A 12,768-nucleotide genomic window follows, 5' to 3' on the forward strand; every position below is an offset into this window, starting at 1 on the left:
CCTGGCTGGCTCAGTTAGTTAAATGTCGGACTCTTGATTTTGGCTCAGGTCATGATCTCATGGTTTGTGAGATTGAACCCCATGTCGGGCTCTGTGCTCACAGCGTGGAGCCTGCTTGGGATTCTCTCTCTCCCTCTCTCTCTGCCCCTCTCCCACTTGTGCTCTCTTTCAAGATAAATAAACATTAAAAAAAACATCTCCCCATGAATTCAGTTAAGAATGAACAGCACTACTTAAAACAAGCAAGCAACAAAAACAAAATTAAAAAGCAGTTCTATCACAGTTTGATAACATCTTTAGTGGTATTTAAGCTTTTAGGTTATTTTTGCAGGAAGTTATTTATAAGGACAACATTGGGCAAAAGATTTAAATAGGTGCTTTACAAAAGAAACATCCAAATGGCCAATAAACATATGAAAATGTGCTCAATCTCAGTAGTAACTAGGTAAATACAAATTAAAACCACACCGACATGATAGTGTATACGCACTAGGATGGCAAAATTTAAAAATCTGACAATATTTTTTGTTGGAGCAATGGGAACTTCATATTCTGCTGTTAGGAGTGTAAACTGCAGCATTCTAGTTGGAAGGAGTCTGGCATTTATCTAATAAAGCTAAAGAAATGCCCTATGACCCAGCAACACCACTTCCAGATCTATTCGCTTGAGAAACTCATGCCCGTGTCCACTAGGATCCCTGCTCATGTTCAGGATAGCGCTGCTTGTCATAATCAACCATTGGAGCCAAACATAAAATTCCATTTGTGTAAAATTCAAAAACAGGCAAAACTGAACTGTATATAGTTTAGATACACATGCAAGAGTGATAAAACTCTTGGGCAAAGCAAGGAAGTGATTATCCTAAAAGTTGAGATGTTACTCTGAGTGAAGGGAGTAGATGTGATGGGGAAATACGTGGAGGGCTTTCAACGTTCCGATATTGTTTCTTGTCCAGTAGAAACTACACAAGTGTTTACAATTATACCCATTTGTGTTTTGTGCACTTTATACTTGTATATTTAAGAAAAATTGTTTTATGAGTACAGGTAATGGTGACATGAAGGAGAATGGTTGTAGATTTACACATGATAAAAATGATCCCTCCCCTTTCACATTTATTCTTTGGTAAAAATCAGTCTTGAATTCTTTGGGTTTGATTAGAAGAGGTCTTTAGGAATTCATTCACCTGTACTAACTTTCCCTGGAATATATCTTGCATTTTCCTGTGTTTTTGCTTAAGATTTCCAGAGAAAGGAAATAATTTGTGGTACCCGTACTTCAACTTTCTACCTTCTACGCACATAGCAGGCATCACTAATTGATTGACCACTGCATTCTTTTTTGCTGAGCCTCGTTCTAGTCTCAGAATCCTTGGTTTTATAGTGTTCCAGGCAGCCACTTCCAACAGACTAGTGCTGCTACATGAGATGAAACGGAATAGTAAATAGTCCTATTTGCCACAGGGAGTATTCTCTCTAAAACTGCTTTCAGAAGATCTGTTCTTTCCTAAAGTTCCCCCTCAGACACACAGCTTTCGCAGACCTGCCCTCCTCCTTCAATGAAGTCCCCTAGCATATTCACCTGCTTTATACTCAACTCTTCATTATTGCTTCCCCAAAAAAGACTTTTTAGATATTTCTCCCCAAATTCCCCCCAATCCCATTAAATTTTAATCCTAAAGATATGCTGTGTTTGTGTTTATGTACCGTGACCTTTTGGAGGGCCACAAACCACTGTAGTATTTAAGATTTTTTTTACCTCCCCTTATAACTAATTTTCACCCCCTTTGGGCAGTATCACCCCTATTGAGAATACATGCTCTAGACCTCCACTGCAGGACTTGTCATGAGCTGTTCTGCATTAGTTATTTGTAATGGTGTTGCGTCTCCAAGCCGACTATGAGTTCCTTCCTGGAAGCCAGAGTCAGCCCCTAGAGTGAGTAAAATATTGCCTTGTACATATCAGGCACTCAACAGATATTTGAGTTGAACTGAAAGAACATTTTCAATAAAATGCAAAAATGTGATTCAGTTTGAATACAACTGAAATGGTTCTAAATGAGTGGCTTATCTGTAGCTGTTTAGTCATTTGTGGGATAAAAATACTCTTGGGGTGCCAGGGTGGTTCAGTTGGTTAAGCATCTGACTCTTGATTTCGGTTAAGGTCATGATTTCAGATCTCGAGACCAAGTCCCGCATCGGGCTCTGTGCTGACAGCATGGAGCCTGATTGGGATTCTCTCTCTCCCTTTCTCTGCCCCTCCCCACCCCCCCACTCATGCACCCACTCTCTTAAAATAAATAAATAAACTTAAAAAAAAACTTTTATAAAGAGCTTTCATTTATGATTGTAGAGTTAGACGAGAGGAAACAGAATTGTTAGGTTAATTTGTATTTTCTGATCAGTTTTGTATCATCTAATTAATTAATTAATTGCCATGTTTAATGTTGCAACTCAAAAATAAATTAGTAAATTCTTGCTTTTAAGATATAAAATAAAATTCATTTTGAAAGCAAAGTTATAAAATTAATTTTTGCATGCACCTTTATAACTATGTGCTTGGTGACAGTTCCTTTGGCTTATGACCCTGATTTGTTTTTCAGGTATTAATATGAGTGTATTAAAAACTAAAAAGAGCACTCCCACAGTTTAGCTTCTCCCAACCCCCCTGCCTGACAAAATGTCAAAAATTGAAGTTCAGATGAGGAAGTGATAACTGGAAGTATCTACAATAGACAAATTGACTATTTTGAAAAATGTGGCCTTGGGGCACAGTCGGTTAAGGGTCCAACTCTTGATTTCATCCCTGCCTTGGACTCTGTGCTGATAGTGTAGAGCCTGCTCGGATTCTCTCTCCCTCTGTCTCTCTGCCCCTCCCTCCCACTTATGCGTGCTCTATCTCTGTCTCTGAAAATAAAGAAATAAACTTGTTTAAAAAGTGGCCTTATCAAAATGCTGCTCACTGCAAGATTACCATGAGCGTAACTAGGAATTACACCATACTGTTTCTATAGAATTTAAATTAGGAAGGGAAGAGAAGCACATTAAAATGAACTAAACACGAAACCCTAGCCTTTCCCTGACTGTGTATAAATATGCAGCTCTGCTTTGGCTGCCACTTGAGGATTGAGAGGAAATCATTGGTACACGAAAGTGTCTCAAGTGACTGCACAGACTTATGCTTCTGGGCTGTGGTGACCACAAGACTGTGGAGCCTTTTCTGCAAGGGCTGCAGAAAATGGAAGAGGGAGCAGGACTGCCAGCATCACAGTGAGAAGACAATTTTCTCTTTTTGTTATTCAGATCTTGTTCTTAAGGATCAGATGTTTTTATATTCTCAGAACAGTATAACATGATTCATTGTACCCCCAAACCCCTGCTTTTCAATTCTGTCTTCTGAGATATAGATGAAGCTGTATATCTTTCTTCTATATTGTATTCTAAAATGCTTTCATGGTCCCTCTGCAAGATTATACTTCAGTGTTTTTCTGAAAGCACATCAGAATTACCGTGGGTTCCTGTTAAGATGCCCCCTTCCCCCATCCCTTTCCAGATGATTATTCAGGGAGAGGGGGATGACCTTGTTGGTTTGAGGGAGCCAGACAGAGGGAACTTTGGCTCCCCTTCCATTTTATTCTGGTGATTATTTTAAGGGCAGCAATATTAGCTGCTAGTTCAGCTAATTTGATCCCCTACCAGATTTTCCCTGAATTGTTTAATGTCAATTTTCATGTTGATTTCTTGAAAAGAAAAGGATTGGGCCCATTTGTATAATTACATAGTGATAACGATTAAGAAGGGATTCTGGCAAGTTTTCACAGCTGACAGCAATAATCCTGGAATAATGTAGTGTTATCTGATTACCACATTATCATGTTTCCATGGCAATGTGGCTTTCAACCTTGGTGGTGTGATATTGCCTAGGATGATGAAGCAACAACCTCAGTGTAAGGACACATTGGGAAAATATTTTTATGTCATCCAATGACATATTTGAGTAATGAAAGAAATGAAGGGAAAATACCTTATCTACAGACCACTCAAGTTATGGTTTAGGTGATAGAAGAGTGGGGAAAAGTTGAAATTGCCGAAGACATGATTGTGTACAAGATGAAAATATTTAAGGAAGAAAGTTTTCACTGACAATGGTTCTAACTCATGTTTTCAGACATGTGGGCCCCAAAAGAAAGGTCATGACAGTTATTTGTTTTTCTGGGTATGAGTATATGTGTAAGCTTATGTATCTTTATAGTGATGTTATTTATTTCTGCTCCTTTACTGACTTGTAATCATCAGTGCTGATTTAGTATATAGTGAATCACAGTATTTACATTTTCTGAAATATCCTGATTTATGACAGGCTGAGTGATCACGCTTGCATAACTGGTTTCAACTTCAGGATTTTGGTTCTGCTAAAGGATTAGTTCCTATAGAATAGTTTGGTTCACATCCCAGACTCTTCATCTAGACTAAAAATTTTTAGGCTCTATCCTCCACTTGGACCAAGATGAATTGTATGTGGTATCTTCTTCTTTTTTTTTTTTTTTTTGTATTTAAATGGTATTTTTCTTTATATTTAAAGATGACATGACTGACAGTGAGTACTATCTTTGTGTGTACTACAGCAGCTAAGACAAGCATGTGACTGACAGAGATAGCACATTTGGACAAGAACAAGAAGGCAGAGGATAAACCGGTTTTATCAACAATCTTTGTTACCAGATAGTAACAATGAACCTTGACTTTCAGCCTATAGCATCTACCTTGCAGGCACTTGGAAGAACACAAGTTACAAGACATAAAGGATTAAAATAAACATCAATATTGCACAATATTCCTGAGTACAAAAGAACAGTAGACACTGTTTGTTCTAGTGTGCCTTGTTGCAAACGGGTGATTACTGCTAAAAAGTATTTTTCTACTATTTTCATTTATTTATCTATTTATTTATTTTTAGAGAGGGAGTGTGCATGTGCGCACACATACTCGAGACCTCTTCTTTACCACCTTTGGTCTCAATCCTGTCTTCAGTCCCAAATCAACCAGGTGGGGCAGAGACAGAGGGAGAGAGCAAATCCCACGCAGGCTCCATACTGCCAGCACAGAGCCAGACATGGGCAGCACAGAGTCGGACATGGGCAGCACAGAGCTGGACATGGGGCTTGACCCCATGAATCGTAAGATCATGACCTGAGCTGAAATCAAGAGTCAGACACTTAACTGACAGAGCCACCCAGGTGCCCCTGTACTATCTCCCATCCAGGGTAAACAGCAGATTCTAAATGGAGACCTGCTAAATGGTGATGCTGCTTTTTAAACTCATTTTAAACTTCACTCAGGTGAAGATTCCGTCTAACTTTGACAGTCTTTACTCCTCTTTTTAACGCTGCTGTACAACCTATACGTGTTCAGGTATGTAAGTTTGACCTGCCATAACCCAAGTGCAAGCCTGGTTATATACTAAATTTAAGCTTAACCAGACACAGGCTCCTTCATGGCAGATACAGCTGTCACATCTTTTTAGTAATTGATTTTTTTACTCTTTAAAATTAGTTTTTTTTTTTTAAATCACAGAATATTCCTTGTAGAAAGTCAAATAGCAGAAAATGTATAAAGACAAAGCAGAAACGCCCACTTTCCCTGTCCCCTACCCGTAGTCCCAGAGCTAATCATTCACTAGAATTTGCTATGTAGCTTTTTAGCCTTAACACACACCATTCCTAGTGACAGACATCTATACTGTGTCCATTTTTTTTGCTGTTCGAAACAGTCGCTTTATGAGCAGTCCAGCAACTAGCCCTTTTGCTATTTTAATTACACATGAAGATAAGCCTTCACAAGGAGGGTGTGAAAGGCCTACTGTGACCCCACAGCACCTCAAGGGGAACAGGGGTACAGGAGAATCTAGAACAGTGGAGAGGCAGTGGTGTTATCTCTGCTTCAAAGACAATGTACAGCTACTCCTTGTTCCAGTGAGCCCTCTCCTCACCAGGGAAGCCTGTGACTTCATACAGTCTGATATGCAGGACAAGGTGGTCCAGTCAAGTGTGGCTCCGGTTTCCACAACCCTCCCCCTTCACATTATACTTGGTCTCAATCCTGTCCTCAATCCTAAACCAACCAGAAGCAGGAGATGCTGAAGGAGCTTCAGCTTGTGTTTTCTGGCTCAGCACCCAGCCCAGCAGACTTGCTATCTAATCAGTGCCCAAGCAGTCACTCATACTTCAAGACAAAACTATTTTTTTTTGCATTTTAATTTTAAATAAGCTCCATGCCCAGTGTGGGGCTTGAACTCGCAGCCCTGAGATTAAGAGTCACATACTCTACCAATGGAGCCAGTCAGGCATCCCAAGAAAAATTTAGGCTCACGAGAGTAGAATCCCTGAGTGAATGGGAGGGAGGAATGATGAATATATTTTTCACTGGGGAAAAAGGAACACGAAAGGTTCAGAACTCAAGAGTACTCTTAGGAAGAGCTAACTGTAATGGGCCAGATGATATCCTAAATTACACACCAATGAGAACAATCAAAAAGAGATGAGAAAGCCAAATACACAAGTTATTCTGAGGGAGAGTGGGGAGTGGGATAGGCCAATGCTTGGGCATGGCTATGAGGGGTAGAAAGGCAGGGAAGAGGAGTTCCTTTCTCACTACCTCCTGCACAATTCTTCTAATGTTAACGAGTTTCAGAGGCTTGTGAAAGTGCAGATTCATGGTTTCACCCTCAGAGCTTCTGACTGTTCCACTGGGGTGGCCTTCCAGAATTTGTAGGTGCATAGGCTCCCCAGGTGTTTCATATTGCTTCGTTTAAAGACCAAATCTTGCGAATTACCACTGTATTGTGACCTGACAGCTATGTCACAGATTTAAACAGTTGGGAACTAATGCTTCAGGATGTTGTCATTCACAACTTGAGTACAGTTACCAATAGATCCCGGAGAAGAAAAGCAGATTAATTGCTTATTTCTAACCCCTCCTTTTAAAGCTTGAGTATCTTTACTCTGTATCAGTCTTTGTCTCTCTTCCCACCTGAAGAAGATGCAGCTTTAATATAAAGCCATGCCAATCAAATGTTTTTACAGTGTGGGGGGAAGTTGGGATACTGGACAGGGGTAGGTTGCAAAACTGGGAAAACCAGAGGAGGCAGGAGGGTGGGTGAGACTGAGAAAGGAGGAGCTGCCTCCTTCAGCTACACCTGACAATTACTCAAGAGTGTTGAACCGCAGTTGACGCTGCTAAAGGGTAAGGCCACGTGTTACTGTGCTGTCCTTGGCAGGTAGTCACTGGCCCAGGCAGGACTGCGTTGGCACTCGATCATTTTCTGGAAGCCAAAGAAGGTAGAGGGAACATCTCTGTGTCCAGGGGACAGCAAAGCTCTTTACACAGAAGACTTAATTGGTTTCTCTCGTTCTGTCTCTAAAAAAAAAAGTACGATTGACTAAAGGGGAAAAGGAAAGGTTGGTATTTGTGAAGTGATGGCACTTTGGTTCTAATGTAGGCAGTTTATTTTAGTGGAAACAGCTAATGAGTTCGTGCTCCAGGGGAGAGCTCAGCCACCTTACCAGAGGGGAGAGGTGAAGGCAGCACTGCCTGGGCTCCTGCCTCCCTTGGTTTGCGCGCACAGTGCGGAGGGGGAGGACAAGAGGTCTACAGAGGGGCCTGAGTTGTTCTGTTTGCAGAGTTACATCAACTCAGTCTTCACTCTAGACATTTTTTTTTTTAAGCTTATTTATTTACTTTCAGAGAAAGACAGCACGAGCTGGGGAGGGGCAGAGGGAGGGAGAGACAGAACTCCAAGAAGGCTCCACACTCAGCAGAGAGCCTGATGTGGGGCTCGAATTCACCGACTGTGAGATCATGACCTGAGCCGAAATCCAGGTTTGGATGCTCAACTGACTGAACCACCCAGGCGCCCCTTGACTCCAGGCATTTTGAGCTGCCCTGAGCTGGGAGTGGGTCTTGCGCCCCTGCCTGGCTCTGCTTGCATGCCCTTGGGGAGGAGATGTTATAGTTTGTACATCTATAACTTGAGGGGATTAGATTAGCTGATCTCCAAGGTCCATGAAATCAGATTAGAAGTTCAGTGAAATGCTTTTTGTAGGCATTAAATAAGCATTTGCTGAATTGAGTTATCTAACAAATGAACTATATTTTGAATTAAATGAGAGTTTGTAAGGCTACTCTGGCATTACCTGTCATGTCGCAGTATAGGTGTAGGCAACACGCTTGTCAGGAGCCATCCAAACTCAGCCAGAGTGTGCAGCAGAGGGCCATAGTCCGTTTTGATTTCACAGCCCTGCATGAATAAGCATAAGAGCTCATAGCCTTAATGGCAAGATGACCAGCAACACAAGTGATTACAATAAAGGGTGATGGGTGTTACAATAAAGGGAGTTCATGCTCCATTAAGTACAGTTTCATCAGTTGCAGTCTTCGTGGGCTTCATTTTCTGCTACTTGCTGCGTTCTAACCATTGAACCAAAGTAGAGACACTGGGGATCAGAGTGGAGAGAGGTTTCCATCTGGTTCTCCAGAGTTTGGGCCTGCCTTCCTTTATGTTCCCTCAATCTTGTTCAGGCATCAGACTTTAAGGTATGGGGCTAGGGGATCTGCATTTAGAAAAGCTCCCTAGTGATGTGGATCCAAGTAGTTTACAGACCATACTGGTTAGAAACACTGGGCCAGGGGTTGGGAAGTGAGGATAAGAGTAGGAAGTGAAGATCAGGAAGTAAAAGGCGAGTGGGGCTTAGATGCTGAGTTGTTTCCCTGCTTTTTATTCATGTGGAATTGATTTTTACTAGGAGCTTTACCTCTCCCCCCAAATCGTTTTCTCCCCACTCATTGGGATTTCTAGTTTATTTGAAAATGAGCTATGCCTCTCTGTATGCCTTTATAAGGCCAGAAAGGCACATGTGTCTATGAAACAGCCTGTCAGTGAGGGCCTCATACACACAACACAATATACCTGAATTCAGTCTGTACACCTCAAGGGCAGTCCATTCGGTGACATCTGAATTCAGAGTGCACAACATCAGCAGCAATGTCATCTCTGATTAGGAAGGACAATGCTGTGTGTACATATTTGGCCTGGTGAGAGAGAGAACACCTTTTGGATATTTTTGCCTTTGAAAGTCAATTCACAAGGTAAAATAAATAAATAAATAAATAAATAAATAAAAGTCAGTCACATTGGTTTCTTGGAGATAAAATAGTAGTTATTGACTGAGTTTTTTTTCAGTTTCAACCAGTTGTCATGGCATGTGTAAAGAGAGTCTCAGTGCCTGGGAACTTTATTCAGGATTATAATGCCAAATCCTTGGGAATCTACTGCTGTTTAGGTACAGGTAATTATTTTACTATCTTATCACGGAGTTGAACATGGAGTAAAGGAAATCACCTTTTCACAAATCTATACAGTTTGTTTACGCATTTGTGATAAAATTCTGAACTCTGCACAAACGTGTTTGAAGGATACTGCAGGTATTAGGCAATGAAGATCTTTAACATGTAAAACTAAATAGAAAAGTAAAGCTAAACTGTCAGAAAACTGCAGTTTACCTCAATAACAGTCCATTGTTCTACTACGATGGCATCATTTCCTTTCCTACTGGAACCTGGAACTCCAGAACCTTCTTCTTCATAGATAAAGAATCCTTCCAAAGATTTAGGCAAATGGTCCCCTGTGAGGAAAAGGATGCAATTAAGAAGAGTGGCAAATACTGAGTGTCTCCTAAAATCATCTAAATCCTTAGATAACCCTTTTAGGAAGCTGAAAGAAAAGCATATAAATTAATCAGCACTTGTTTTGGCTGAATCAATAACATCCTCCTCTTTGAGAGTTGTTATTGTTATAGGGTTTTTTGGGGAAGGTCAAGACAATTTTGTACTTCACTGAATTAAAATCAAACTGTAAATATGAAAACTACAAACACAAAAACAAGATAAAATAATATCATACAGTGAGAAACAAGTGGATTTCCTAAGTCTAAAAAGCACTGGGAACTGACCTTCACCCTGAAATCAAATTTTGGTTTCTGACCTATATGTTTATGCACATTAATTACACCATTAGGAGAGAAAACATAAAAATGTATATTCTTGAAAATATAGGTGTGATATTCAAACTAATGTGAGGTAAGATTACTTCAAAAAAATATAAACACGAAACAATTCTTTACCTCAATGATGCTTTAAAAAAATAATGAAAGAATGGTAACAGGAAAATCCTAAACAGAAGTCATTGTCAAAAGAATTCCTGCTGGGAAGGAAGTTTTAAGGGAGGGCCTCTCTGACATTTTCTTGAATAGTTGACAATAACCAGCTGGCGAAAACTAAACTGATTTTATGGACGTTCTTTTGTCTCCTATTTTGCAATAGGAGACAATTTTCCCATGGTCACGTGCTGGCTAAACAGTTTGGTTTTTATACAGTACAATGTCGCATCAAAGTCTCTGCTGGACATTTATCTAAATTATAGCCTACAACATTTTCAAGTGATCTATTAAGCTTAAAGATAAAGAAGCCAAACATAATTTCAATGTAATTTTTGGTTTTGATTTTTATTAACAGGCTATAAGCTTTAGGAGAAAATCATCATCATTATTATTTACATCATTTACAATTAGGGCAGAATACCGTGAAGAATTTACCTTGTTCAGATTGGTTCCCTCAAACCCAGTAAAGTGTAATTTACTAGTTAGAGTTAGTTTTCTAATTACAGTGTATGTTCCACTTCCTTTAAATGTACTTGTCCACTGTCATACCAAAGTGACCAGTGGAAGTAAATCTTTTTATCATAAGTTTACAGCTTCACAAAACTGTCTTTAAAAATATGTATGTCCCAAGTCCTTTTTTAGAAAGGGGGTATGAATTTTAGAAATAATTATATACTGTGATAATTATGTAGTTAATTATAATCTGCTTCTTATTTACTTTGGGATTACAATGTGGTTTTGTGGCTCTGTGTCTGTTTTCTTATTCTCAATATTGGGGTACCCTAGTACTTCTAAATTTCTTCTGGTTTAAAAGAATGAAACCATGGTACACTCAAAAAATGCCACACAAGAATAAAAAAGTAAGACTCACTGCTATGTAGCAACATGGATGAATTTCAGAAACTATGTTGAGAAAAGAAGCCAGACACAAAAGAGTAAATACTGTATACTTCAACCTATGTGAAGTTCAAAAACAGGCAAAATTAATCTATGGGGATGGACGTTAGAATAATTCTTTCTCTGGGTGGGAGGATATTGACTGGGGAGGGTCATGAGGTGGCTTCTGGGATGTGGGAAATGTTCTGTACCTTTTTCCCCCCTCTGAATTCTTTCCTCCCCAGCTTTATTGAGATATAACTGATATATAAAGAGATGCTCTATATCTTGAATGTTTGTTTTTATTCAGCTGTACGCATAAGATTAATGCACTTTTCTATACGTGTATTATACTTATGTCCCTCCCTTCTCACTTTAGAGCTCCCAAGGTCCTGGCCGACCTTCTTAGCTCCCATGCCAGTCCCCAGAGCCACAGATGAATGAAGCTTACACAGGAGAAAGTATTTAATATCTCCTGAAAAATTCTCCCTAACAGAAGTGGAGGCGAGGCCGGGTGTCAGGGAAGGTCCCATGGGGAGTGGCTGTTTGGGTGCTTGGTGTGTTAAATCTTCCAGGTAATGGATGAGTTGATAATTGTAAACAGTTACTTAATAACTGTTCCCGAGCTGAGTCACTTTTTAAAAAAAATTTTTTAAACACTTTTATTTATTTTTGAGACAGAGAAAGAGTGTGAGCAGAAGAGGGACACAGAGAGAGGAAGACACAGAATCCACAGCTGAGCTGTCAGCAGGGCCTAACACAGGGCTCAAACCCATGAACCATGAGATCATGACCTGAGCCAAAGTCTGACACTTAACCTACTGAGCCACCCAGGCACCTATAGAACTGAGTCACTTCTTAACAGTACATATTCCAGAGTTTCCCACCCAGTATGTCTTGGCCCATTGGTGTTCTGAGAACCCCTTCCAGAAGTGCCAAGATATGGGATGCCCCCTCCTGCTCAGAGAAGCTTTATCTTCTTGTACCCATGTACCTTATTATCTTATCATTTTCTATGTATGCATAATATGAAAATGAAAAGCATTGACCTGACCCACTGCTTCTTAATTTTTTTTAGCCAAATACCATCAGTAGCAAAGGAAAGTATATCTGTACCCTTGAAGGATGGTCTCCAAGTACAGTTTGAATTGATTTGTGGCAAGAATAAGGTTTCTTTAACGTCTTAATGTTTATATCTTAAAATCCATGCAATATTTGCATTCCTTTCAAATATATTATGTAAAAAAGTAAAGTTCTCCAACTCCCCATATTAAGTAATATTGACATTCTATCCTTTGAACCTGTGTACTCCCTAGCACAAGGCTGCATACCCTCAGGGTACTTGGGCCCTGGTTTAAGAAGCACAAGCTTAACAAATTCTCAGGGAGTGGCTTACTTGTCTGGCCATGTGCTCTGACACATTCATTTCAGCTATATATGACAGTAGCATTTATGTAAATGTGAGGAAAGGTAACATTCCATTTTAGTATTTTTGGTCCACGTGTCATTTTTGGCATCAAACTGCCTAGAGGTAGGCCTGGAGGGCACATATGGAGACTCCCATTTTGTACCTCATTCATGAACATTCTGTCTCCAAAACAAGTCTCAGCCTCTTGACAGCAACCCCCCCCCCCCCCCCTTCCACTCTTACCCTCCCTAATCCACTTCCCAAAATGAG

General features: G+C 40.0%; 1 protein-coding gene across 10 annotated transcripts in view; it reads right to left on the reverse strand.

Annotated features, from left to right (window-relative positions):
• The window catches only part of RFTN2 (raftlin family member 2), a 136,218-nt gene that overhangs the window by 57,970 nt on the left and 65,480 nt on the right, over positions 1-12,768 (reverse strand). For all 10 annotated transcript variants that reach the window (XM_042949612.1, XM_042949614.1, XM_042949606.1 and 7 more), the window contains 2 exons: positions 9,559-9,680; positions 8,193-8,296 (listed from right to left, as the gene is read on the reverse strand). In XM_042949612.1, coding sequence (XP_042805546.1) covers positions 8,193-8,296; positions 9,559-9,680 — 226 coding nt within the window. The remainder of the gene's footprint in view (positions 1-8,192; positions 8,297-9,558; positions 9,681-12,768) is intronic.

This window comes from Panthera leo, chromosome C1 (genome assembly GCF_018350215.1).
Source record: "Panthera leo isolate Ple1 chromosome C1, P.leo_Ple1_pat1.1, whole genome shotgun sequence".
In the NCBI taxonomy this organism is placed as follows: Eukaryota; Metazoa; Chordata; class Mammalia; order Carnivora; family Felidae; genus Panthera; species Panthera leo.